Raw genomic sequence first — 25763 nt, 5'->3', positions numbered from 1 at the left:
TGTACAGACAATCAGCAAAATAAAGCTTTTCATCTTTGTAGGTATAATCACAGAATCGCAGAATCACAGAATGTTAGGGATTGAAAGGGACCTCAAAAGATCATCTAGTTGAATCCCCCCGCTGGAGCAGGAGCACCCAGATGAGGTTACACAAGGAGTCCAGGCTGGTTTTGAATGTCTCCAGAAAAGGAGATTCCACAACCTCCCTGGGCAGCCTGTTCCAGTGTTCTGTTAACCTCACTGTGAAGAAGTTTCTTCTCATATTAAAGTGGCACCTCTTGTGTTCCAGTTTGTAACCGTTGCCCCTTGTCCTATCATTGGTTGTCACCGAGAAGAGCCTGGCTCCATCCTCGTGACACTCACCCTTTACATATTTATGAACATTAATGGGGTCACTACTCAGTCTCCTCCAAGCTAAAGAGACCCAGCGCCCTCAGCTTTTCCTCATAAGGGAGATGCTCCACTCCCTTAATCATGTTCATTGCCCTGCGCTGGACTCTCTCCAGCAGTTCCCTGTCCTTCTGGAACTGAGGGGTCCAGAACTGGACACAATATTCCAGATGTGGTCTCACCAGGGCAGAGTAGAGGAGAAGGAGAACCTCCCTCGACCTACTGACCATCCCCCTTCTAATACACCCCAGGATGCCATTGGCCTTCTTGGCCACAAGGGCACAGTCCTGGCTCATGGTCATCCTGCTGTCCACCAGGATCCCCAGGTCCCTTTCTCCTACACTGCTCTCTAACAGGTCGTTTCCCAACCTATACTGGAACCTGGGGTTGTTCTTACCCAGATGCAAGACTCTACACTTGCCCTTGTTATATTTCATTAAATTTTTCCCCACCCAACTCTCCAGCCTGTCCAGGTCTTGCTGGATGGCAGCACAGCCTTCTGGCATGTCAGCCACACCTCCCAGTTTGGTGTCATCAGCAAACTTGCTGACAGTGCACTCTATTCCCTCATCCAAGTTATTGATGAATATATCGAACAATACTGGTCCCAGTACTGACCCTTGAGGCACTCCACTAGATACAGGTCTCCAACTAGACTACGCCCCATTGACCACAACTCTCTGGCTTCTTTCCTTCAGCCAGTTCACAGTCCACCTCACTACCTGATCGTCCAGACCACAGTTCCTCAGTTTAGCAGCAAGGATGCTGTGGGAGACTGTGTCAAATGCTTTACTGAAGTCAAGGTAGACCACAACCACCGCTCTGCCATCATCTATCCACCTCGTTATGTCCTCATAAAAGGCTACGAGGTTGGTTAAGCATGACTTCCCCTTGGTGAAGCCATGCTGACTGCCCCTAACGACCCTCTTATCCTTGATATGCCTTGAGATGGCACCAAGGATAAGTTGTTCCATCACCTTTCCAGGAATGGAGGTGAGGCTGACCAGTGTATACTTACCTGAGTCCTCCTTCTTGCCCTTTTTGAAGACTGGAGTGACATTTGCTTTCCTCCAGTCCTCAGGCACTTCTTCCATTTCCCATGACTTAGCAAAGATGATGGAGAGTGGTCTAGCAATGACTTTAGCCAGCTCCCTCAGCACCTGCGGGTGCATCCCATCTGGACCCATGGATTTATGGATGTCTAGATTGCTTATTTGCTCCCTAACCCAGTCCTCATCAACCAAGGCAAACTCCTCCATTGCCCTGCCTTCCTCTGGGGCCTCAGGGGTACGGGGCTCCTCAGGACAGCCTCCAACAATGTATACAGAGACAAAGAAGGCATTCAGTAACTCTACCTTCTCTGTATCTTCTGTCACCAGGGCACCCACCTCATTCATCAGTGGGCCTACATTGCCTCCAATGTTAGTTTTATCTGCCATCTATTTGAAGAAGCTCTTTCTGTTGTCCTTGATTGCATTAGTAATAAACAAAAAGGGGCTAGGCAGAGGCTCAAACATACTGAATGCATTTAATGTTTCCAGGTATAGCTTGAGTCCGGGAACAGGAAGTACAAGCACAGAAAAAGAAAAAAAAAAAGAAAAAAAAATCTGTTTTGGGAAAAGAGGAAAGAAAGATAAGGAGAATTCAGTGATTTAAACTCTTCTATATTGTTTGCCTTGAGGGTCAGAAGTTAATGTGTTAGCTTCAACTGCAGACAAGGTTAGGCTTTTGCCTATATAGAATTAGTGAGGATTCAGATTAATCATTTAGCCCCCTGAGCTGCGAGGATGGTAATCACTGGATCACACATCATAAGGAAAGTAATGATTAGATGATGGGTCAGGACAGTCATCAGGGAACTAGGAGAGAACATCTTTAGCTATTCCAGCCAGACCTTAATGTGTATATCTTTCCACAAATATAGATTTTCAGACCTAAGTAAAAGGTTCACAAGAACATTCTACTATAAAAGAATGAAATAAATATTTTCATGTTTATGTATATGCCCATGTGCAAGTGCATGCACCAATATATGGTGGAAAGGTGGTTCCGTCTGAACATCAGGAAACGTCTTTATACTGTGAGGGCGACTGGGCCCTGACACAGTCCTTGGATGTATCAAAAAACATTTGGACATGGTCCTAGGCAACTGGCTCTAGGTGGCCCTGCCTGAGCAGAGGTGTTGGACCAGACGACCTCCAGAGGTCCCTTCCAACCTCAGCGACTCCGTGATTCTGTGATTATGTATGTGTTTATCATATCATGTCATAAAAGAGATCCACAAACTGTCTTTAGTGGTTTTGGTTTTGTTTACATGTATTATTTTTGTTTGATTTTTTAAAAATATTAAAATGATTTTATTCAAATTTCATTTAAAAATACTGCTGAAAATTGAGGGCAACTGTGGTACCTTTTGGCCTTTTAGCCACAAAAAGTAACTTCATAGAGTTTTTGCACAACTGAAAAAATGTCAGCTTAACGATATTTTTTATTTTTTTCTTAACTTGTTTATTTGTTAAGTTAGTGAAGAATGTTATTAAAAATCACGAGAAAAATATTTATTATAAGTTTGTAAATGAAAAATTCAAGTAAATAATCTGAAATACTTGAGTATTCCCAAATGTTTACTCCCCTGAATCCTTTAAGAGTGAAAATGAACATAATAAATTTGTATGTTTTCTATATAAATCAACACAAAATATTTGGAAGACCTATTGAAAGGAAGTCACCAAATCTCACCTCTGCTAGTTTCACTTGAATGAAGGAATATGAACTGGTTCAGTTTAGCAGATGGTTTCAGGCAAATCAAAGGAGCAAAATTAAACTAAAGTTCTATGGCCACGTTGTAAGTTCTATTATTTCATTTTCAGCTCCATGATACTTTTCTTTTAATATGTTAATACTGATTGGCATCTCCTAAATTATTCTATTGAATTCTGAATTACACTATTTGATATCCTATTATGCAAGTCTGACTACATCGCCAATATCATTCCTGCACCTTGACAGTTAAATGAGGTATCATAAAAACTCATGCTATAAATTTAAGCCTTCATTTTAAGGGGATCTCAGTACAATATTTCCAATCTGTTAGTAATTATTGCAGTCTATGACTTCATCTTTTTTAGTGAATTTAGAAGTAAGGAATCCAAGTGGGTTTTTTGTTTGTTTTTTTTGTTGTTTGGTTGCTTTTTGTTTTTTCTCAAAGGCGCAATGAATAGCTTTTCATTTTGACCTGGCTTCTCTCCAGAGAGCTCTTCAGTTAATTTTCAGTACAATGAAAATGATAGTGTGTTTTATTTGATTTATACTTAAATATAAACTATAGGAGGAAAAAATTCACCTTTTGGTAATAAGTAGTAAATTTTTACCTCCAGCTCTCGATAATTTTCTGTTGAAACTTTGTTTTATCTTAATTTGGAAACACTTTTAAAATACTTTTTTAGCATTATAGAAAACATTTCTATGACACAGTACTCAATTATAGACAAGCACCAGTGCATAAGGGTCAATTTTCAGATAAAATTGAACAAAAAATACATAGAATTGCCAGAAGTCTATCACTCTAAAATAACTATTTTTGAAACTCCTTACAAACAGTTTTGAAACTACTATTAATTTGGGGTTTGATTTGGTGGGGTTTTGTTTTGTTTTGTTGGGTTTTTTTGTTTGGTTGGTTTTGGCTTTGGTTTTGTTTTTTGTTTTGGTTTGGTTTTTTTCATCTACTCTACTCACTGGTTACCTGCTTCCTGACTCTTCAGAAAGAAATGCGTTCTCTCTGAAAGTTAGACTTGAATCTGAAGAAATAAATTTTATGAGAAATTTCTAAAAAATACACAATGAAATTACGTTTGAGGTTAACACAACTGTTTTAGCAATTTATAGGTGGGTGTCAATGATGTGAAATACCAATGATACACGTTTACATTTGTGATGCTTATCTATGATAGGCAGTGGAAATCTAGGATTTAAATCTGTTGCTAAACATGGGATACAATGATATTTCATATAACTTAAGGTATCCAGGATGATGTATAACAAAGTGGGCACAATTCAGCTGCAGAAATGAGGGACATCAGTGCTGTTGGCAGTGTCTCAGAGTATCCTTATGCATTAGGGCCACAGAGGAAAACCAGAAGCAGGTACTGTGGAGTGTGGACATAGCTACTCAACTACAAAGGGAATTGCCTTTAACACTGTGGATTAAGAGCTGCAACACTCAACTTGGTAATGTGGGGATCACTGGTTTACATGCAATTAGGAGTGCAGAGGCAAGCAAAGTATGTGATGCCTAGATTAAGTAAACTCCCTATTGATTGGAGCAATGCAGATAAATTTATGAGCCTATGACCTACCGGCAGTAGCGGTGTAGGGAAGAGAGAAAGCCTTGATGCTGTGTAAGCACTGCTCAGCAGTAGCCAAAACACTGGTGTGTTATCAACACTGTTTTAGCCACAAATGCAAAAGTACAGCACCATACAGGCTGCCTTGAAGAAAGTTAACTCCACCCCAAACAGACCCAGTACACCAGCTGAAAAGAGAATGATTATCTAGAGGTATTAAACAGAAGAAAATGACTATTTGCTTATCTGAGAAAAAAGGAGGTAACTGAAACCTGAATCACAGAATCATAGAAACATTCACAGGAAGGCAGCTCCAAAGGACTTCCAGTGGTCAACTAGTTCAAACTCTCACTCAAATCACGGCTAATGCCAACATTGGATTTGTTGATCATCTGATCTAGCTAATTCAGAAAAACCTTCAACGAAGAAGATTGCTTAACCTCTGAAAAATTTGCTGCAGTGATTCAATGCTTTCCAAGTGATCCCCCCGACAGTCAATGTCAAATCTGAAATGTCCATGCTACAAGCTGGTGCGTTTGCCCCTTCTTATACTTCGTGGTGCTCTCAAGAAGAATTTGATTCCATGATCTTCGCTTCAGAAGTCTTAAGGTGCCACTAGTTCATCACTTAGCCTTCTCTTCACCAGATTAAACAAGCCCACTTCCTCAGGCTCATCTCTCCTAGCTGACATACCATCTTGGTAGCCCATCACTGGATCTTCTCCAGTTTCTTCCTATGCCTTTCAAATTGTAAAGTGCAACATTGGAAACAATATTCCAGCTGCAGCCTTAGCAGCAGCAGGTATTGTAGGTCTAACAACTTTATGTAGATTGCTGACAGAATTTTTTCTGACGTAAATCAATACACAGTTTTCCTTGCTCATGTTTGTGGCTCCTACTCAGCCTGGTATCTGTCATAATCCCCAGCGATTTTTTTCTGACAATATTTACTATTCTGCCTGTCTTTCTTAGCATGTTATGATAGCTGTAGTCACTCCTCTTCAGTTCGACAGCTCTGCACTTCTGGAGTATCTGTTGGCCCAATCCTCAAGTTTATTGAGGTCACTCCAGATGAAGGGCTGTTATTCATTTTTTTCGAATTCTGAACAGTTTTGCATTTAAACACCCACAGCATTCGGCAGTCACAGATTATAAATTCATGAGCATTTTCACAATAATGGTGATATTATTACTAGGAAAAAGAAAAAAAAGAAAAAAGAATACCTGAGGTGGAAGCAGTGGTAATCTGATATAAGCAAGTAGCATACTTAGGTCATTGCATCGCCTCTGCATGTCATACTTCACCCACATCATTAAGGCATGGAAAATGGTCTCTTCATCAGGAACATTCACATCATCACTAGCAAGAAGTTTATGGAGTTCTTCAGCAGGTAGAAGTAAAAATTCTTGATTTCTTATAACTTCCATTATATTCTCCTGAGAAGAAAAATGTATGTCAGATTCAGTAATACTGGAAGAAAATAAAGGCAGCTGTTAAAGCTAATAAACCCATAGGATTAGTCAATATCTTCTATAATCAGCCCTCTTACATCTCATAAGAAAAATAAACCAAAGATGATTAGAATTTAACAGGTGTAGCTGTAATTCATATATTAATATATTCAGAAAACAACATGAAGATTATATGGCAATATTGTAATTAAAAATTGTGAGAATTAACAAAGTCTAGGGCAGATCTGTATATTATTTGTAATTTTAATAAACTCAGTTGTAATTGAGTACATTCAATACATTGTAAATCTTTACATACACATACTACCTTTTCCTGGTTTTTTTTCACTATCTGATCTATTTCTTAAATAACTTGTCAGTCATATACAGTTATATTATTGATATCCAGGTGGTGACTGTCTATACACATGACAAGCCTGAGAGGAATATCAACTCCATGAACTTAGCATTACTTCTTGAACTTGTTTAGAACAGATTGTTAAAATCCACCTAACATGTAAAATGTATACAGCAATTAATCTCACAGTATTGAAATTTATAATGCTTATAACTATCAAAACTATAAAAAGCTATATAAACTATATGAAACATATAAGCTACATAAACTAAACAAAAATGTTTCATTTAGTTGGCTGAATCGTAAGGACTGAATTAAGTGCTCTCTGAACTACCTACCCTACATTACCAGGACACAACAGAATCATAGTTCTGCAGGGAATCATTCTCCAAATATTTCTTTTAGGGTACTCGATCTCTGTGGAGAAATAGCAAAAGCGTTCTCATATTCTTGATTAATAGACAATTGTAAGAAGAAAGTAGAGTAGGTATAGACTGGAGGCACGAGACCCTCCTCCTGGAAAAATATATTTAATTTTTGACAAAAAACAGAAAGTTACAATTTCTGATAGACAAAAGATAATAATGAATTTCATCATGATATTTTGGATATATTTTGTGAGATCAAGATGAGAAGCAGAGAAGGAATGACAAAAGATCAGTCAAGGCCTTAACTGTAAGAACATCAAAATCAAGGGAAGCGGATAATTCTACTGCTACCCTCACTAAATTCAGGTCTTAGCATATCAAAATTCAAACTAAGGCTGTCTATAATTGCTTGTTTGAGTCTGGGCCAGGGGAAAGACTGACTGGTCATCAGGAACTGAAATATAAGTAACAGTATTACTGAGACAATATAACTGCTACAGGAAAAAAAAATGTTGCAAGACTTAAAAGATCAGAATTATACTCCAGCCCTAGAAAATCACATGTTGTCTTCCCCCTGCCCCATGCAATACAAGAAAATTATGTTTTTAATTTTCGAACGTTATTTTTTAAATTTTTGCTTAAAAGGATCCATTGAAAATCAACTGCATAAGATTTTGTAGAAGGTAGCAGAGATGAGTAATAGAGACATAGACATGACAAAATCATGACAAATACAAATTCATTGAAATGTGTAATGCAATTACACATCAAAAACATATGTGCAAATAGAATAAACTAGGTAAAGTTGAAACTGATGCTTATTATTAGGAATGTGAATACATTTACATGTAAAACTTAACTTTCAATGAGTAACTTTTTAACTCTACATAAATACCCAAAACAGCATGCTGACACAACAGACAATCAAAGGTATATGTATGGTCATGGTCTGTATTAACCATGCTGCTTAGTTGTCTTTACATGACTGATAATTAGATAAAAACTTGAGTCAGTTCTTTTTTAAAAATTGCTTGATTAAATGTCAACAGGTACCTAAAAAGATTTTTATGGCCTAAGCTGATGACTCCCGATAAAGTTTAAATTGTGTGACTAGAACATTTTACAATGGCTTGGAAATGTAAGGGAACTAGTTTGCAGGCACCCAATCACAAATTGGCTTAATTCATTTTAACTAAAAAGCTGTAAAACTCAGAAAATTTCATTGCACTTCTCAATAAAATTATTTATAAGCCAAAGTTTAATTAAAACTGGTTAAACTGACAATAAATCCCTCTATGAAAAAAAAAAAACAACCCTCTAATTCTTAATAGGAACCAGCATCAAACTTTGCAATAGCATATTAATCCAAAGACCTAATATTATTGAGAAGCATTGTGATGGTGGAATACATTTTATGAACTCACAGAACTTAATTAATTTTGAATAACACTCAGAGCAGGGGCTGTACATTCGGAATAATATTTTTAGGTTTGATTAAGATTTTATATCATTTTTAATTGTTTTTTCATTTGGATACATGCTTAAGGAGAACATATTCCAGTCTCTGTACTGATTTACAATTGACTGAAAGTAGAATCCAACAAAGTTTGCAGACAAAACATATGAGCTCAAGTCTGTTCTTCTAAACTTCTGGTTTGATGTTACTCAGAGTCAAGTATTGTAGAAAATGTTATTTAATAAAAACTATGTAACTGTAATTTCTGTATATATATATATTTAGATGGTATATTTATATATATTTTATACATATAAAATAGCAACAAAATCCAGGTTCAGTGCTAAAAACCCTGTCCTTCAAGTACTTAACAGTCTTGCTTTAGTGAAGTGCTTTAAGAAATGTTTAGGTCCTCACAGGCTGAGAAACCTTAGTTTTGAGAATAAGGGTACTCAGCATTTAAGCATGTCCTGGCTTATGTGACATAGGTGTGTGAGTTTTGAGGACCTGTAACTTTTGACTCTGATACTTAAGAAGCTTTGCAGATCTGCTCTTCACTGTCTCATAAGTCCCATAAGATCAACTGAGCTGTGAATAATGCCTCTCCTGCATGGGTCATTCACTTAGCCTTTCCCTTCAGCAAGAATTGTAACATTTTAATTAAGTGGAGTAGTGGATTTTCTTTTAAATTACAAAAGGTAACTTACAGTAGGAAGTATGAAAGTCTCTGAACCCACTTGGAGAAAGCTATGTCTCACTTGGTTGCCTTTCCACTTTCTCAAAATGATCATGTAATAACCATTGCTGTGGGGTCATAGCATTTCCATGGCAGAGCTGTTTCACTTTTAAACCTTTTCAGGAGCACACAGGATTAGAATTAAATGACCATAAAATATTAGCACAGTAGAGTCACGTAAACAAAACATATCTGTATTTAAAGGTAGATAAGCAAGTACCTGAGTATCTGATTCTGACAGATTATGCGTCATAGGAACATAAATGCTCTAATGAAATTAAAGTTTTCTCAAATGGAATTTAATAAAAATAAATTCTACTATATATATCCTTATAATCATGTTATCAATACAAATTAATTTGATTTTTTTTAATCAAGACTTGTAATGATCATTATTTCACATGGAATCAAATTATCTTGTAAAAGTTAGTTGTCATTGATGTTTATGTCACTGATTTCACTAATCAGCAGGTACCAATTGTAAGGAAGAACCTAAAAATAATTTTTTGGTATTACAAAAAAAATGAAATAATTCCACACCTTGAGAAAGAATGTCATCTTCCAAGGGTGCTATTTAGAATGTGCTACATCAGACTTGCCATAGCAATGAGATTCTTGGCAGTTTTTTTGGTTTTGGACGTTGAGGCCTTCCTTAAGAAATGTAACACTTTATTGATTTTGATGACGTGGCCTTTCCAATACAAAAATGAGGAATGCCTAAAATAATGCTGAAAGAAAAAGGTATCTATACTCTAGCCTTTCACTTAAATAGTACATGACTAGTGTCAATGAATATTTTAAGCCCACACTGCTCTTACTTTAGAACCTGAGTTTTCATGAGAACATTTAAATGAATGGATAAACAGAACATCTAATTTCCATATTAAATCATATACTATACTTTCTAACATGCCAAGGACCTGAAAGTCAATTTTGATTTTGGTCAAGCCTCAGACTGTTTCAGTTTGGAATTATTGTTGCTGTGCTACATTGAATTCAGCCCTCCTGTTCTGTACATACAGTTTCCTTATCAGCTGTGTATCATACAAGACCATATACTCTTTACAAAAGCTATCCTATTGTGTCTTCTTTCCCAAGGAGAATGGGCTTTTCAGGTTCCTGAACTCTCATTGAACAAAGGACTAGTACTTATCCATATGCTTATGGTCTGGTTCTCTAGCAAAATCCCAGATTTTGTCTGAGAGTGAGCTCCATCTGCCCTATGTAATCCAAAGATCTATATGTTTCTTCCAGTACCAGATGCTAACCTGACGTCACCATTATGAAAGGGATATAAAGGCTGGGGCATTCAAAGTATTGGCAGCTATTGGAAAGAGATCATGTAGATGTACGCTCCTCCGCACTTTGTCAGTGGGGAGATCAGCAACTGCTGCTTTTTGGGGAGAGCACACAGGAAGCTGAGGACAGAAGAGACAGTGACTATGGATACCAGCAAAGTTAGAATACCAAAATCTAAATATTTTCCTTTTTTACTTGCAACTTTTTTTTTTCAAAATTTTCAGATTGTAGGATATTAGTCTGCAGAATTAGCCAGATTATAGTCTAAATCATCATCAATATCATGCGGCATTCTGAGATATCACAGCCTAAATGTAGTTCACAACCAGTTGGTCATAGACGTTTGCCAATATGCAGGTTCGTCGTAATAAACTGGTTAAAACTTTCAAGCTAGAGAGCCTTAATCTTGCAGATTTTCCTAACTGTGTCAAACTGGTTAATGTTTGTTTCTTGTTTTGTTGAAGGATCTTGGCTGATACATAATGCATGTATTCTTCTTCACATCTAAAAGATCCAAAAGCCTAAACCTTTATACAAAACAGACACAACTTGCTAAATGGATGAGGACATCTACACCTTTCTCTCCCTGATTGAAAGAGTCTTCCAACACTTTTCTGGAAGGTCCTGTATTCCATAAAGCCTGGAACTTCTAAGTGCTAAGCCCCAGTGCATACATAACATGTTCATCCCAGCATGGTATCTAGGAAAAGCTTGTAGCCTGTAAACCAGTTCTCTTGTTATTTATTACTCCATCTTCCTTTTTTCTTCTTTTTTTTTTTTTTTTACTTTTTTTTCCTTTTTTTTTCGTATTTCTAAATGCTATTTTACCTTCCCAAAATAAAGTTAATAGAACCAAGGCGGACAATTTGGGGACCTAAAAAACTGGAACGTTTCTTTTCCATGACTTGAATTGTCAAAGATTGAGATATGTGTCATTGCAAGGGTTCTCAGCACACTTTCAAGAAATAGCAAAAGAGTCTAGCACTGTGAATATTTTGTGGTGTTTTGGACTGAAAAAGCTAAAAGTGGCAAAAAATAGAGACTCACAGTGCAAACTGTCACACTGGTGCAGTATTGTAAAGTGTGGATACACACTTGTGCTGACTCTGGTGACTGTCTTGTTTTGCTTTTAATTGTATCAGATGTACCCTTGACACTCTTCAAATCTGGAAGAAATGAGCTGCCCAAACTTTTTCAATTGTGCTGTTTGCACAGCAGGAATGAAACCCTTCTCACCTAGATAATAGAACAAAAATTTTTCCGGGTTTAAATTACAACACTCCAGGGAAGTGGTCATGATGACACTCTCACTTTCTCCCTCTCCTAGCATGACTTTTCTTTCCTCCCCACCCTGCTCCTATAATTATGTTTTGGTACAAGTTTGCTGCCCCAATCCAGTACCATAATCCAATTTACAGTCTGGCAACAGTAGCTTCCCTAACCTTCAGGTCACAGAATCACAGAACCATTTAGATTGGAATGGACCTCTTGAGACCATCTAGTCCAATGCCCTTGTTCAAGCAGGTTCAGATAGAGCAGGTTGTCCAAGACCGTTTAGTTGTGTTTTGAATATCTCCACAGAAGGTCACTCCACAGCCTCTCTTTGCAATGTATTACAGTGATTGACCACCCTCTGAGTAAAAAAGTGTATTCTTATGTTCTGATGGAATTCCATGGTTTTTTATCTTGTGTCCATTCCCTCTTGTCCTGTCAGTGGGTGCTACTGAGAAGAGTCTCCCTCCCTTATCTTCAAACCATTCCTTCAGGCATTGGTACACATTGACAACATTCCCCCTGAGCTTTCTCTTCGCCATGCTGAAGAGTCTCAACTCTCTCAACATCTCCTTACATGAAAAATGCCCCAGCAACCATTGGAGCAACCACTGGAGATAAACCACTCCAGAACTGGTACTGGGAGGAGAAACAGAACCATTTTGTAGGATAGGAGGACATAAGGATCATTTCTTACAACATCATGCCGGGAAGGATAATACCAGGGTAAAATAATGAGCTTAGGGAAGATGGATATCTTCCACTAAGGGCCTCATGAACACTCCCCACAGCTTCTGGCCATTGCTGGAATACTCTATCCATGGATAGATTAAAACTCACTCAGGATGGGAACATACATGAATGCACATTCTGTAGTAGGTACAGTAAGTATTAGCCCATATTGATCAAATTGGGTCAGGTAGCACACTGTATCAGATCACTCATGGCTGCGGCCAAGAGTCAGGAATTGTGGTTTATGGCATCTTAAGCAAGATAAGTAAAGACAAAATTACTGTTAGAGAAATCTTAGAAGCAGCACTGTTAGGCATCGGGTTGTTCAACAAAGGTTACAAATGTTTCTCAAGATTTAATGTAATTTGCTGTGCATGACCATGGTGTATACCAGAGCCAAGGCCTGTGGATTAATAAAACCAGTCAGTAATACTTTCAGACACTGTGCTATAGTTTACTCTGCTCATTATTCAGAATGTACAACCAGGGAGGATGCTGGTATTCAGCTACAGAGATGTGTCACAGCCTGTGTAATCTGGCCTCTGAACCATATCACAAACAAAGTTTGGATGCAGAAAAGCACAAGAGTAACCTTTTAATGTTCATGTCAAGATAAGCACATATATTTAGGTCCTAATGGAGGCCCCATCTTGTTTACTCTTATTACAGGCATAGAAAAGGAAAACGAGGAAAATGGAGGGTAACAAGCCTAACAGGAACCTCGCCAAAATCAAATCTGATTAAAAGAAAGCTGAAAATCAGAAAAGAAAAGAAAAAAAAAATAGGATGCCGTTTACAAAAGGGATTACATGAAGTGGTTTCCCCGGACAGCACCAAACTGCCTTGGAATCTCTTTTAGTTTTGTTTTAACCCAGTTACCCTTCTGTTGAACCTAATAACATCTGATCCACTGAAGATTGCTTCCTATAAAGGTATCATCTCAAAGACATCTGGAGATGGATAATTCACCACTTTTGCAGTAGCTTTCAGAAGTAATCATCCTCAACACTAAAATATGTGTCTAATTTCCCATTTGAACTCGTCTGTCTTCCACTTACACGTATTGGGTATTTTCATGCATTTCTCACTCTGATTAATGAGTCTATTAGCACCAAAAGTTAAAAAAACTCAAAATAATCTCTTGGGTCTTTAATAACTCAAAGGAGTCGAGTTGTTATGGCCTTGCTTTTACAATTAATTCACAGTACTGTGTCCTGTAACACCCTGTTGTAACATTCAGGAGTGAAAATAAGATACTTAATCATTAGGTGGTAGCACCTACAAATTCAGTGGTAACCTCATAATCATTCAGACCTATCCTGACCCTACTTAGCCTGTGAAATGTGATGGAATACAGCACAAAGCAAAAGCTGAAGGCATATGCAAGATCATATCTATTAAAAAAAGCTTCTACTTTCATAAATGATTAATAAATACTGTAATTAAGATAACATTCCAAAAGGCAATTGAAACCTCAGTCAGAGCATTAGAGTGAAATCTTTTCTCATATTCCTGTACTCCAAATTTGAATTAAAAATAAGGAGCCATTTAAATGAAAATGCATCTAACGAACCATGGGGAATTGCACGATCACATGATCACATGATGCCTTGTTCTATTACTCTTCTGTCCGCGGTTTGCAGCAAGTGTGTTTCTTCTATCTTAATCAGTTGTCTCAAAGCATATATGTTCTGTGTCACATGCGGTATGTGCTGTTGCTGGAGAATGTTTTAGTTACAGTTTTGTTTGAGGAGTGAAATGCTTAAAAATGGAAGTTTATGTTAATATTAATATTTCAGATTCAGTAGTAATTTTAAGTGAAAGCAAATATTTAAAAAATCACATCAGAGACATACGAAAACTTCAGCATTTCTGATTAATTTACAGCAAATCAAAATATTGAAAAAGTAAATACCTTCCAAGAACATTCTAGAAAACATATAACCCATTATAGAGAACATATGAAGTTCGGGAAATGCCTGAATCATTCTCTCACACAGTTTGTTTCTCATTGTCAAACTTTAATCTACTTTTCACTAATATCCAGCATAACTTGAAGCATTCCTGACAGTCTTAATTACTATGAATGAAGAGAATATATTCCAAATTAGAAAAACATTGGAACACAAAAAGGATTCTGAGAACTGGCTCTCTATGTAAAGAGAACTTCCAATGACTTCCACTCCATAAGCAAGTTTGAAGAAATTCATATGGTAATTACTTTCTGAAGCACTTACAGCCTTCAAGCACATTATTAAATGCAGATTAATTCTAAAGACACAATTTTATCCTACAAAGTTAATTAAAATAGCCACACATACCCATCCCCTCGACAACAGAAACATTTTGTAGTCCACAGTATTTCAAAAAATAGAATAATTCACACAAAGATATCTGATAATTAACAATGTTGATTTCCATACTCCTTCCAACAAAATAATGGTATATATTATAATGTAAAATTACCACTGTATTTAGATATTAAGTGATTTGTCAAGATGCAAGGCTGCTGAAAACTTGTCACATTAAGTTGTTGTCTTTGATAGAACACTTAAAAAACCTGTTAAATGAATGTTGAAAATACGTTAACCTACTGTGAGAATCCCAAAAGGTGAATTTCAGACTGAAGTGAAATTGTAAAACATTTGTCATCCTGCACATAGTATTGATTAAACTGACAGTTACTCTCATCTTATCGGTGTTTTGGAAATTACAAATTTGGAAGGAACAGACATTATGTTTCGCTCTCTCTAAGACTTCATGTTGCCATTAAATAATCTCATGCTGTCAACTAACTATAATATATAGTAATTTCTTAGCGTCAGTTCTTTGTCAGGAAGGGTGAGGAGGCAGAGAGAACTTTATAGCTGTGTCTCACTCTTGGTTGTTTTGTGTTTTTTCTGTTTTATTTCATTTTCATTAGCTTGTGTTCAAGATCTCACTTAATTCATTATCATTATTTTCTTTTTAAAATCCACCACTTAAAAAATAATCTGTATTTTTAAAAAGAATGATCTGAGCAAACTGTACCCAAACTCAACTTCCCAAGCTATTTACTACAAAAGCAGTGTTTCCTTACATAATTAAACGTTCCCTATATAATAAATAAATAAAAAAGTAACATCTAGAATACTTTTCACTCTTCTAAAATCTAATTTACTTCTTGTCTTTTTTATTAATCAACACAAACAAACAGATAATTTCTTCTGGAAATAAACAGAACAGTACTAAAGGAGATTTATATATGAAATTATGCTGCTTCACACAGCTGACTTTGAAGCAGAACAGAATTATAAATATTCTTGAAGATAAAGAATTTAAAACAACATGGGGATTTGCTAAATTTTTAGGATTGGATTTCCTGATACCTGAATGCTTTAGAAAGTACTCATTACATTAAAAATACGGTATTTATTCAAATAAGCATATTGATAGCTGATACAGTCTTGCACAGAGTTTAGGTACCTAGAAGTTACTTAACAGAAAAAGAGCTGTACTGGTTTAGAACAAGCAAAGGTCCATTTGTGACCAGTGACCAGACATTGTCACTTGACAATGATTAGAAGGAATTTTAAAATGTAAATGTTATATCTTCTCTACATATCATAGATTTTGGAAATTTTATATTTTAGGTATTTTCTATATGAGGTGTTTAGAAGGCCTTTGTGGACTTCTCTTCAATTTATTTCATAGCACTTTGAATCTATCTAGGTTTAGTCTCCATAGAATCCCTTGCAGTTAACTACACAACTTAAGCACACACCTGTAAAAAGTAATATTTCCTTTTGTTTGCTTTTAAATCTTTTACTCAAATATATTTAATGCTTGGTTCTTGAATTGAGGGAAATATCCCACTCTCTCTTTCTATGCCATTTGTCTTTTGCATGTATTATAACCTCTCTAGCAGTCATATCTTCCCATTACCAAAAAAAAAACCCAAACAAAAAACCAAAAAAAACCCCAAACAAACAAAAAACCCCACAAAAAAACTAAAACGAAAAACTTCAAAAAACTGAACAACCCAAACCAAACCACACAAACAAGACTCCCTCCCCTCAAAAACACAACCAAACAAAAAACCACCACCAACAAAAAAAACCACCACTACCATGAAAACATTTTTCTTCTTGTAGAGATAGGAGGCTTTCCCACATTTTCAATCATTTTTTTGTTATTATCCTTAACTACAACTAAACAGAGAGCCCTGGTAATGCCACTCCAAGATGACTTTATTCCAGGTGATCCAAGGAGAGAGAACATCAACCAGCCTCAACTCACATGCTTCCCCCATGAAAAGGAGATCTAGGATGCAGGATTTACATTTGGTTTGTATGGCAGAGGATTTAGACAATCATCACTGATGCTTTTTTTAGTGGTTTTTAGTTTTCACACTTTATTTGTGAGATTAGATAACTAGATCTACAAGCAGTATTAAAGGTGCAAACAAACAAGGGAGTAGGATTTGTCGTTTCCTCTTTCATCGTGTTTCTTTCCTAATACTCGCCAGCACTCCGCTTCTTTTGTAACCACCCTAAGTGCTCAGCATACATTCTCATAAATAGACAATTGATCTCAAAGAATATGTTTGTATTTTTTTCCCTCCCTGATAAGAGATAGTTAAGATTCCATCATTAAATTTCTACAGATTATCACTCCACCTGTATTACTTTTACCTTATCAATATTTTATTTGATATTATATGATTAGCATCACAAGATCATTTTGCAACTTCTTAGAGACAGTTTGCGGCTTTTACTATCCTCAGTAATTTTATATTGCCCATAAAGCCATTTTATTTCATTATTTACTCTTTTTTCTATACAATTTATGAGAAAGTTTAACCGAGTAATTCACAACATACTTCCCCTGTGACATCTGTACATTCATTCTGATACTTCATTTCCTAATTGTTAACCAGATATTAATCCACAGCAGCATCTTTGCTCTCATGCCTTTAAGGCTACATTTCTTTAAGAGTTGCCAATAAGAGACTTATCAAAAGACTTTTGGAAATGCAAGTACACAATAAGAAATTTCTCCCCAGATTCTCATAGACTTGTGAAATAGGGTTTGCTCTACCAAAATTTCTTTCATTCCTTAACACTTTTTAATCCATCTTTCTGCCTGTTTTCCTTTATTACGGTATAACTGATTTATACAGAAATCAAGCTAACTGGTGTCTGGCTCTTTGTGGGACTTCTCTTTCTTTTTTTCCTCTATGCTCCCTCACTGCTGTCACATTTATCAGCTTCCGTCTTTCTCTTACCAAGGGCAACTTAGATGTTGGGTTACACATCATAGCTAACACTTCCTTCAAAATACTTAGCTCAGTACCAAACGGTCTTAGTGATCTGTCAGCATTCGTATCATTTTGAGATATTCTGACTTATCTACTTAGAAAAAAAAAAAAAAAAGTTAATTTATGGTCTAAGACCCTTGGTAGCAAATATGAACATGAACAACTCATTTAAATTTCTGAATCTTGCCTTAGCTACCTTGAACATTTTTTTGAGAAGCACAGAATCCAAAAGCCAGACTGGTTGCTCAGGTTCCCTACACAGTGCATGTGCAAAGTCAGTCACTAAACGGCAAGCCAAAATCCTGTACAGTACAGAGGATGGTACTTTGAACCTGCCAAAAGGAAATATGGCATCTAGTGACAGAATAAATTCTATTGGAAATTGAAAATTACAGAATGGTACAAAAAATTAAATCTGATTATTTTGAGAATATTACATTTTGCCTTGATTGGACAGCAATGAAATATAATAAATTCAGACTTAATGCATCAGGTCGACTGATGCAACAGAATCATAAAATTATTCAGGTAGAAAGAAACCTATGGAGGTCATTCGGTCCAACCCTTTCTCAAATCAAGGCTAATTTCAAACATAGGTCAGGATGCTCACAGCCTTGTTGAGTCTAGCTTTGAGTATTTCCAAGCACAGGGACTCCACAGCCTCTCTGAGAAAGCTGCTACAAGTACCACTATCACTGTAAACAAATGTTTTTCACATGGAAATTGCAACTCAGGACTGTTGCCCAGTGTCCTCTCATTGTGTACCTTCAAGAAGAAAATGATCTTATCTTTTCTACAACCTCTGATAGGTAGCTGAAAATACTGTGTCCCTTTTAGATTTCTTTTCTTCATGAACATCCCCTCAGGTTCTCTTCATATATTATGTGCTTCCTGCTTCAGCTGCATAGCTGGTTCAATTTGCTCTTGAATTGAAATGCCACCAGCTGGAAAATGCTTTCCAGTTAAGGCACCATCAGTCCTTGGTAGAGGGGAATAATTATTTCTTTCAATCCACTGGCTAATACAACTGAGTGTATGGTTAGTCTTCGCACAGATGTAGCACAAAATTTCATCAGAAGAAAAATTCTGAATAGTTTCAGTAGAGAGCCTACACAGTTAAAAACCGATAATGTTGACTAGAGCTGCATATCATTCAGATGGTCTGCAGACTGTGTTGCTCTTCATTTGGCAAAATAAAGACCTGTATAATACATTTTTGTTAAGTTAAAACTTAGAGCAAAATAGTTCATGTAATAGACTAAGATAAACCCCCAAAAACTGAGTATGTTTTACCAACATGAGGAATGGGAACACTGATTAACCTTTAGAAGCATTCCAGAAATTCCAAACGAAACCCAAAACAACAACAAACAACAACTAAAAAAGCATAAAAATACCTGAGATATAATAAAAGAAAACCATCCTCAACTCAGCTAGAATTTGTTCATAGCAAACTACAACATTACTGCAGGGTGATTAACAGCCTGCTGTGTAAATTAAATATATAGGGGGAATGATGCATCAGCACCTTCCTGGCACATACTGAAAGTTTAAGAGATGCTACAATAAGGATATATTTGTCTGAATAACAGGAGAGATTATACACGTCACATATTTATGTAAATACATATAGTGTATGCAGAAAGGAATTAATCCAAAACACGATTAAGGCTTTGCAATTATTAATTTACTTAATCCATATCCACAGTTCTGTAGTATTTTCCCTTTTTTTCTATTTCAATAACGTGAACCATATCACTATATTTTCTTTTGGCTTTTCTGCTATCCATATGAAAACTAAGATATTTTTTTAAAAAGTAAATTTTCTTTACTTTCACTTTACAAAAAAGTAAACCAAAAAACAGCAAAAAATCATAAGAAAAGTTTCTTGTGATTTTTCCTACTTTTTTTTTTTGTCCTATTTTGATTTTTTTCCTAACATCTTCAATCTTCACACATTCACGTAAGGAAACAAACACCAAAAACTTTAAAGAGTAACCTGAACACTCTTGTTTTCCTTTTTAGTCAATACAATTTTCAGTAGAAATCTTTGAAGGTAAAACACCACCGAAATTATTAATACTGCAAAACAGAGAACAAAATAACTGACCTGTATGGTTGCAAAATGAATGTGTGCCAAATAAGCTCATTATTTCAAGTGCAGTATAGAGAGAAATTCTCTATTTACATGTTTATTCCAAGCAGATCAGTTCATGTCCATCTAAAATAGAAGTTAACTCTCAATATTACTAAACAAATCTAAAAAAAAAAAATCATTGGAAAGGAATTTTAAATCAAACTCGTCAATCTTTTTATTTCCACTAACCTTCTCTTAAAATGAGCAAAGTTAAAGAAACTGTGCCTGACAGGTCCCAGATGCCAAATTAACACTGGGCCATTAGAGTGAGCTCAGAGCTACCCTAACATAAGCATGCATCAGGCTGCTTAACAGATGGTCTTGCCATTGAAAACACCCTAGCAACCTTCTTTCATTTTCTTTTTCATTATTTTCTCACTCATTTTAAGAAAGCTCTGATGTGCTGGGTAAAGAGAGCTTATCCTGTTAAGTCAATATATTTTCCAATTACTCGCTACTATTTGTAGTACATCAGTGAACTTAGAACATTTTCATGAAGGTATGCACGTAAAAAACCCACCATACCAATGACTAATTCAGGGCTCTTTTAAGACTGTTATATACAACCTGGAAGGCAGTCCCCAATATTTTCTGTACAGAAGGTCATCTAATTTAAATATATATATATATCTGTATTACCTGAATTTTAGATTACTGCTATTAAAAATATTAAGTATACTTACGTAAACAATTGAATGTGCAATGGATTCTGTTGTTATGAACTTGTAACTAAAAGTCTTAAAAACCTAATTCTGTGTAGAATACAGAAGAAGGGGATTGGACTATACTACCTGTAGGGAAATCTTTAATGAAATACAATTGAAACTATTAATCCTCTTTAGCCTTTATATTTTTGGGAGAAGCAATTTTCTCACCCATCTAGCTGTGATAGCAGCATCATAAAGGCTTCGCTCTGCTTTGTTTAACCCTACTGCAAACAGCAGCTACACTGACTGGACATAACTCTGACGAAAGAGGTTGAAAAGTGGGATTTTTTTTTATTAATGTTAGCAGTCCACAGTACTTCATCTTCTGAACAATTATGTTTCTGTCAAGCACAAAACATTGTTCTTACAATGATGAAAAAATCTGACAGGTCTAGACCTATTGAAGACTTTGCACTAGGCTGTACTAATCCATCACTGCCACTGGCACAATTCGTTTTTGTGAAACCGTGGGTCTAAACAAATACATTCTGCTAATTTACATGACTTCATTTTTTTTGTTTGTTTTTGTAAGTTATCTAACATAAACAGAAGTCACACCCCAACTCCTTAACTACAATAGGAAGTAATGCATAAAATAGCCAGACATACCTTAGTTTCACAAATGGAAAAGAGTTTCTGCAATTCTATTAAACTATCCATTTCTGGAATGACTTTGGAACAGAGCTCTGTCTTGCCACACCCTCCCAGAGTGGATAAAAAGAATTCCCCAGCATGTTCCAAAATGCAATTTTGCACATCAGTACATAAGAACATCTGTAGTTATGCCAGAAGTTAAGAGTATACATGTGAACCCTCCTGCATTTAGGAAGATCAATTTAAATTATTGAAAGTATAAAATAACACGTCACCATTAACAGAACATCAAATTAACGTAATAAAAATAGATGAAAAATCTTGTGATTTTTAATACGTGTCTTCTCAGTAGGATCTATTTTATAAATCATGTCAGATTAATTTCTTGATCAGCTTTGCCTAGGCAACTCATTTAAAGTAAGGAAGACTACAGATTTCTATTGCAGATGTAAGAAAATAAAATACAACAGACATTGATAGAACCACACTTCTTAGAGGGGGTTCAGAAAGGTGAGTTGAATTTGCTTCACATTTTCGTTATCGTCTTCGCAAATATTTACAGACTTCACTAAGTAAATCATTGGTGAAATGAAATTTTAAAAAAAAAAAAAAAATTGTGATATCAAAAAGAGTACTTTTAAAAATAATTTAATGAAGATGTAGTCACAGAATAAATTGGTAGAATTTTGAGTCCTTTTTCCCTATTTAATCTAAAGATGATGAAATATTCCAGTGGACAGAAAAGCTTAAGCTCTGCACCAGGACTGTAGATTGGATCCATAATAAAAAGAATTAATGAAATGAAAAATTTTGAACAGAATTTCTGTATTTACAAATTAACACTCTTAATCTTGCACAGAATAGTCCACAAATCTGATTAAAGTAAAATTCTACCTGGAGTCAATTAATAAATTAAAATTAAACCAACACTGGGCAATGTAAAAATAAAATATTTTGTTGGTACAATCACATTGAAGAAGCACCACCTAGAAGAGATCACAGCCTACAAGAAAGAAAATTATGAAAAAGAACAACTAGGAAATAAGTTCTTGTTTACATTTATCTATTAAATCTACATTAACATGAACTAATGCAGAAGGTTTTGTCTCTTGCATTCATTAGTTAAATAAACCCATAATCTTCCTTCCTAAAGCTTTCTTATCCTAGGCATCTCTGATCTCAGCATGCTAGAAACCTGTTAGATAAAATTTGCATAATTATAAAGCGTATGACAGTGTTATACTGAAAAAAAAAGAAATCTTATTAATAATAAGAAAAGAAACATTAAATAGCTGTACATTTTTCAGATTTACTGTATTCTAGGTACTGGCTAACATTTGTGTTTATTTAAAGTATGTTGTGTAGAGACATATATAAAGGAAATGAAAAGGATATTTTTTGTTCTAAGCTAAATCAATGTACAGTCTTTACACACAGCTGTTGACAATTGAAAATGTAATATACATGACAGTGTTTACACCTCACTTTTCTTAAATCAATCCACAAGAACTCTTCTATTACAAAAATGAGTGAGTGAAGTTATAAGCTGCTCCCTTACAAAACAAATACATGTGCTGAATAAATATTAAATTACACCAGTGAAAAAGAAATCGCTGCTTACTCAACTAATGAAATGGAGTACCCGTCCTTGTTTATGTAGAACTATATGCACCATGAGAATTTAATATCTTTGTTTCAAAGAATGCCCTTTTCCACCAAAATCTGAAAACATTAAAAAGAACTCAAGTACTTTGGCAACTTCTTAGATACCCGGGACCTGGAGAACAATCCAGAAGCTTGTGTTTGGTGCTTAGGATTCCTATATGTACCTAGCAATCTAAACAGTGAAATCCAAACAGTTGTAGTGAGTGGGGCTATATCTTGCTGGTGACTGGTCACCAGTGGTGTTCCTCGAGGCTCAGTTCTGTGGCCAGGACTCTTCAACATTTTTATCAATTATCTGGATGCAGGCATTTAATAAACCATTAATACCAGGAGAAACTACCAGTGCTTGCTTGTCTCCATAAATTAGGGTGTGGAAGCCACCTTTTATATAATAATTAGAGTATCCATTGATGATCTTGGAGACTCAATGTTAATTGTGGTTTCACATCCACATCTACCAAATTCTAGAACCGCACCCAAGCCAGCTGAAAAAAACTAGCGTAACTCCAAACATATGCTATGTGGCTTGGTATTTGAAGGTTTTGCCCAAATGCTTAAATTATGCAAAATAAATCACAGAACATTACACAGAATCACAGAATCACAGAATCACAGAATCACAGAATGGTTAGGGTTGGAAGGGACCTCTGGAGATCATCTAGTCCAACCCACATGCTAAAGCAGGCACACCTAGAGTAGATTGCACAGGAATGTGTCCTGGCAGGTCTTGAACGTCTCCAGAGAAGGAGACTTCACAAACCTCTCTGGGCAGCCTGTTCCAGTGCTCTGGCACCCTCAAAGTAAAGACATCTCATATTCAGATGGAACCTCCTGTGTTTCAGCCTGTACCCATTGCCCCTCATCCTGTTGTTGGGCACTACTGAAAGGGGTCTGGTCCCATCCTCTTGACATCCATCCTTGAGATATTTATAAACACTGATGAGATCCCCCTCAGCCTTCTCTTATCCAATCTGAACAGACCCAGCTCTCTCAGTCTCTCCTCATCACAAAGGTGTTCTAGGCCCTTAATCGTCTTCATAGCCCGCTGCTGGACTCCCTCCAGTAATTCCTTATCCTCCTTATACTGGGGAGCCCAGAACTAAATGCAGTACTCCAGACACACAGAATCACAGAATCACAGAATGTTAGGGATTGGAAGGGACCTCAAAAGATCATCTAGTCCAATCCCCCTGCCAGAGCAGGAACACCTAGGTGAGGTTACACAGGAAGGCGTCCAGGCGGGTTTTGAATGTCTCCAGAGAAGGAGAATCCACACTCACCCTGGGCAGCCTGTTCCAGTGTTCCGTCACCCTCACTGAGAAGAAGTTTCTTCTCACATTTAAGTGGAACCTCTTGTGTTCCAGCTTGAACCCATTACCCCTCGTCTTACTGTTGGTTGTCACCGAGAAGAGCCTGGCTCCATCCTCGTGACACTCACCCTTTATATATTTATAAACATTGATGAGGTCACCCCTCAGTTTCCTCTTCTCCAAGCTAAAGAGACCCAGCTCCCTCAGCCTTTCCTCATAAGGGAGATGCTCCACTCCCTTAATCATCTTTGTGGCCCTGCGCTGGACTCTCTCCAGCAGTTCCCTGTCCTTCTTGAACTGAGGGGCCCAGAACTGGACACAATATTCCAGATGAGGTCTCACCAGGGCAGAGTAGAGGGGAAGGAGAACCTCTCTGGACCTACTAACCACTCCCCTTCTAATACACCCCAGGATGCCATTGGCCTTCTTGGCCACAAGGGCACAGTGCTGGCTCATGGTCATCCTGCTGTCCACCAGGACCCCCAGGTCCCTTTCCCCTACACTGCTCTCTAATAGGTCATTCCCCAACCTGTACTGGAACCTGGGGTTGTTCCTGCCCAGATGCATGACTCTACATTTTCCCTTGTTATATTTCATTAAATTTTTCACCGCCCAACTCTCCAGCCTGTCCAGATCTCGCTGGATGGCAGCACAGCCCTCTGGCGTGTCAGCCACTCCTCCCAGCTTGGTGTCATCAGCAAACTTGCTGATAGTACACTCAATTCCCTCATCCAAGTCATTGATGAATATATTGAACAGTATTGGTCCCAGAACTGACCCTTGAGGCACTCCACTAGATACAGGCCTCCAACCAGACTCCGCCCCATTGATCACAACTCTCTGGCTTCTCTCCTTCAGCCAGTTTGCAGTCCACCTCACTACCCGATCATCCAGTCCACACTTCCTCCGTTTTGCCGTGAGGATGCTGTGGGAGACGGTGTCAAATGCTTTGCTGAAGTCAAGGTAGACCACATCCACTGCTCTGCCATCGTCAATCCACCTTGTTACGTCTTCATAAAAGGCTATGAGGTTGGTCAAACACGACTTCCCCTTGGTGAAGCCATGTTGACTGTCCCTGATGACCCTCTTATCCTTGATATGTCTTAAGATGGCACCAAGGATAAGGTGTTCCATCACTTTCCCAGGGATGGAGGTGAGGCTGACCGGTCTATAGTTGCCCGGGTCCTCCTTCTTGCCCTTTTTGAAGACTGGAGTGACATTTGCTTTCCTCCAGTCCTCAGGCACCTCTCCCGTTTCCCAAGACTTGGCAAAGATGATGGAGAGCGGTCCAGCAATGACCTCAGCCAGCTCCCTCAGCACCCGCGGGTGCATCCCATCTGGACCCATGGATTTATGAATGTCCAGATTGCTTAATTGCTCCCTAACCCAGTCCTCATCAACTGAGGCAGACTCCTCCATTGCCCTGCCTTCCTCTGGGGCCTCAGGGGTACGAGGCTCCTCAGGACAGCCTCCGGCAGAGTAGACAGAGACAAAGAAGGCATTCAGTAATTCTGCCTTCTCTGTATCTTCTGTCACCAGGGCACCCACCCCGTTCATCAGTGGGCCTACATTGCCTCCAATGTTAGTTTTATCTGCCATGTATTTGAAGAAGCTCTTCCTGTTGTCCTTGACCCCTCTCGCCAGGT

General features: G+C 37.2%; 1 protein-coding gene across 2 annotated transcripts in view; it reads right to left on the bottom strand.

The window, feature by feature from the left end:
- KLHL1 (kelch like family member 1) overlaps window positions 1–25763 on the bottom strand; it is a 217770-nt gene that overhangs the window by 76765 nt on the left and 115242 nt on the right. For both annotated transcript variants that reach the window (XM_065643285.1, XM_065643294.1), the window contains one exon: window positions 5957–6169. In XM_065643285.1, the coding sequence (XP_065499357.1) occupies window positions 5957–6169 (213 nt within the window). The remainder of the gene's footprint in view (window positions 1–5956; window positions 6170–25763) is intronic.

Source organism: Caloenas nicobarica, chromosome 1 (assembly GCF_036013445.1).
Source record: "Caloenas nicobarica isolate bCalNic1 chromosome 1, bCalNic1.hap1, whole genome shotgun sequence".
In the NCBI taxonomy this organism is placed as follows: domain Eukaryota; kingdom Metazoa; phylum Chordata; class Aves; order Columbiformes; family Columbidae; genus Caloenas; species Caloenas nicobarica.
The sequence above is the reverse complement of the archived record's forward strand: the minus strand, read 5'-3'. Positions and strand labels throughout refer to the sequence as shown.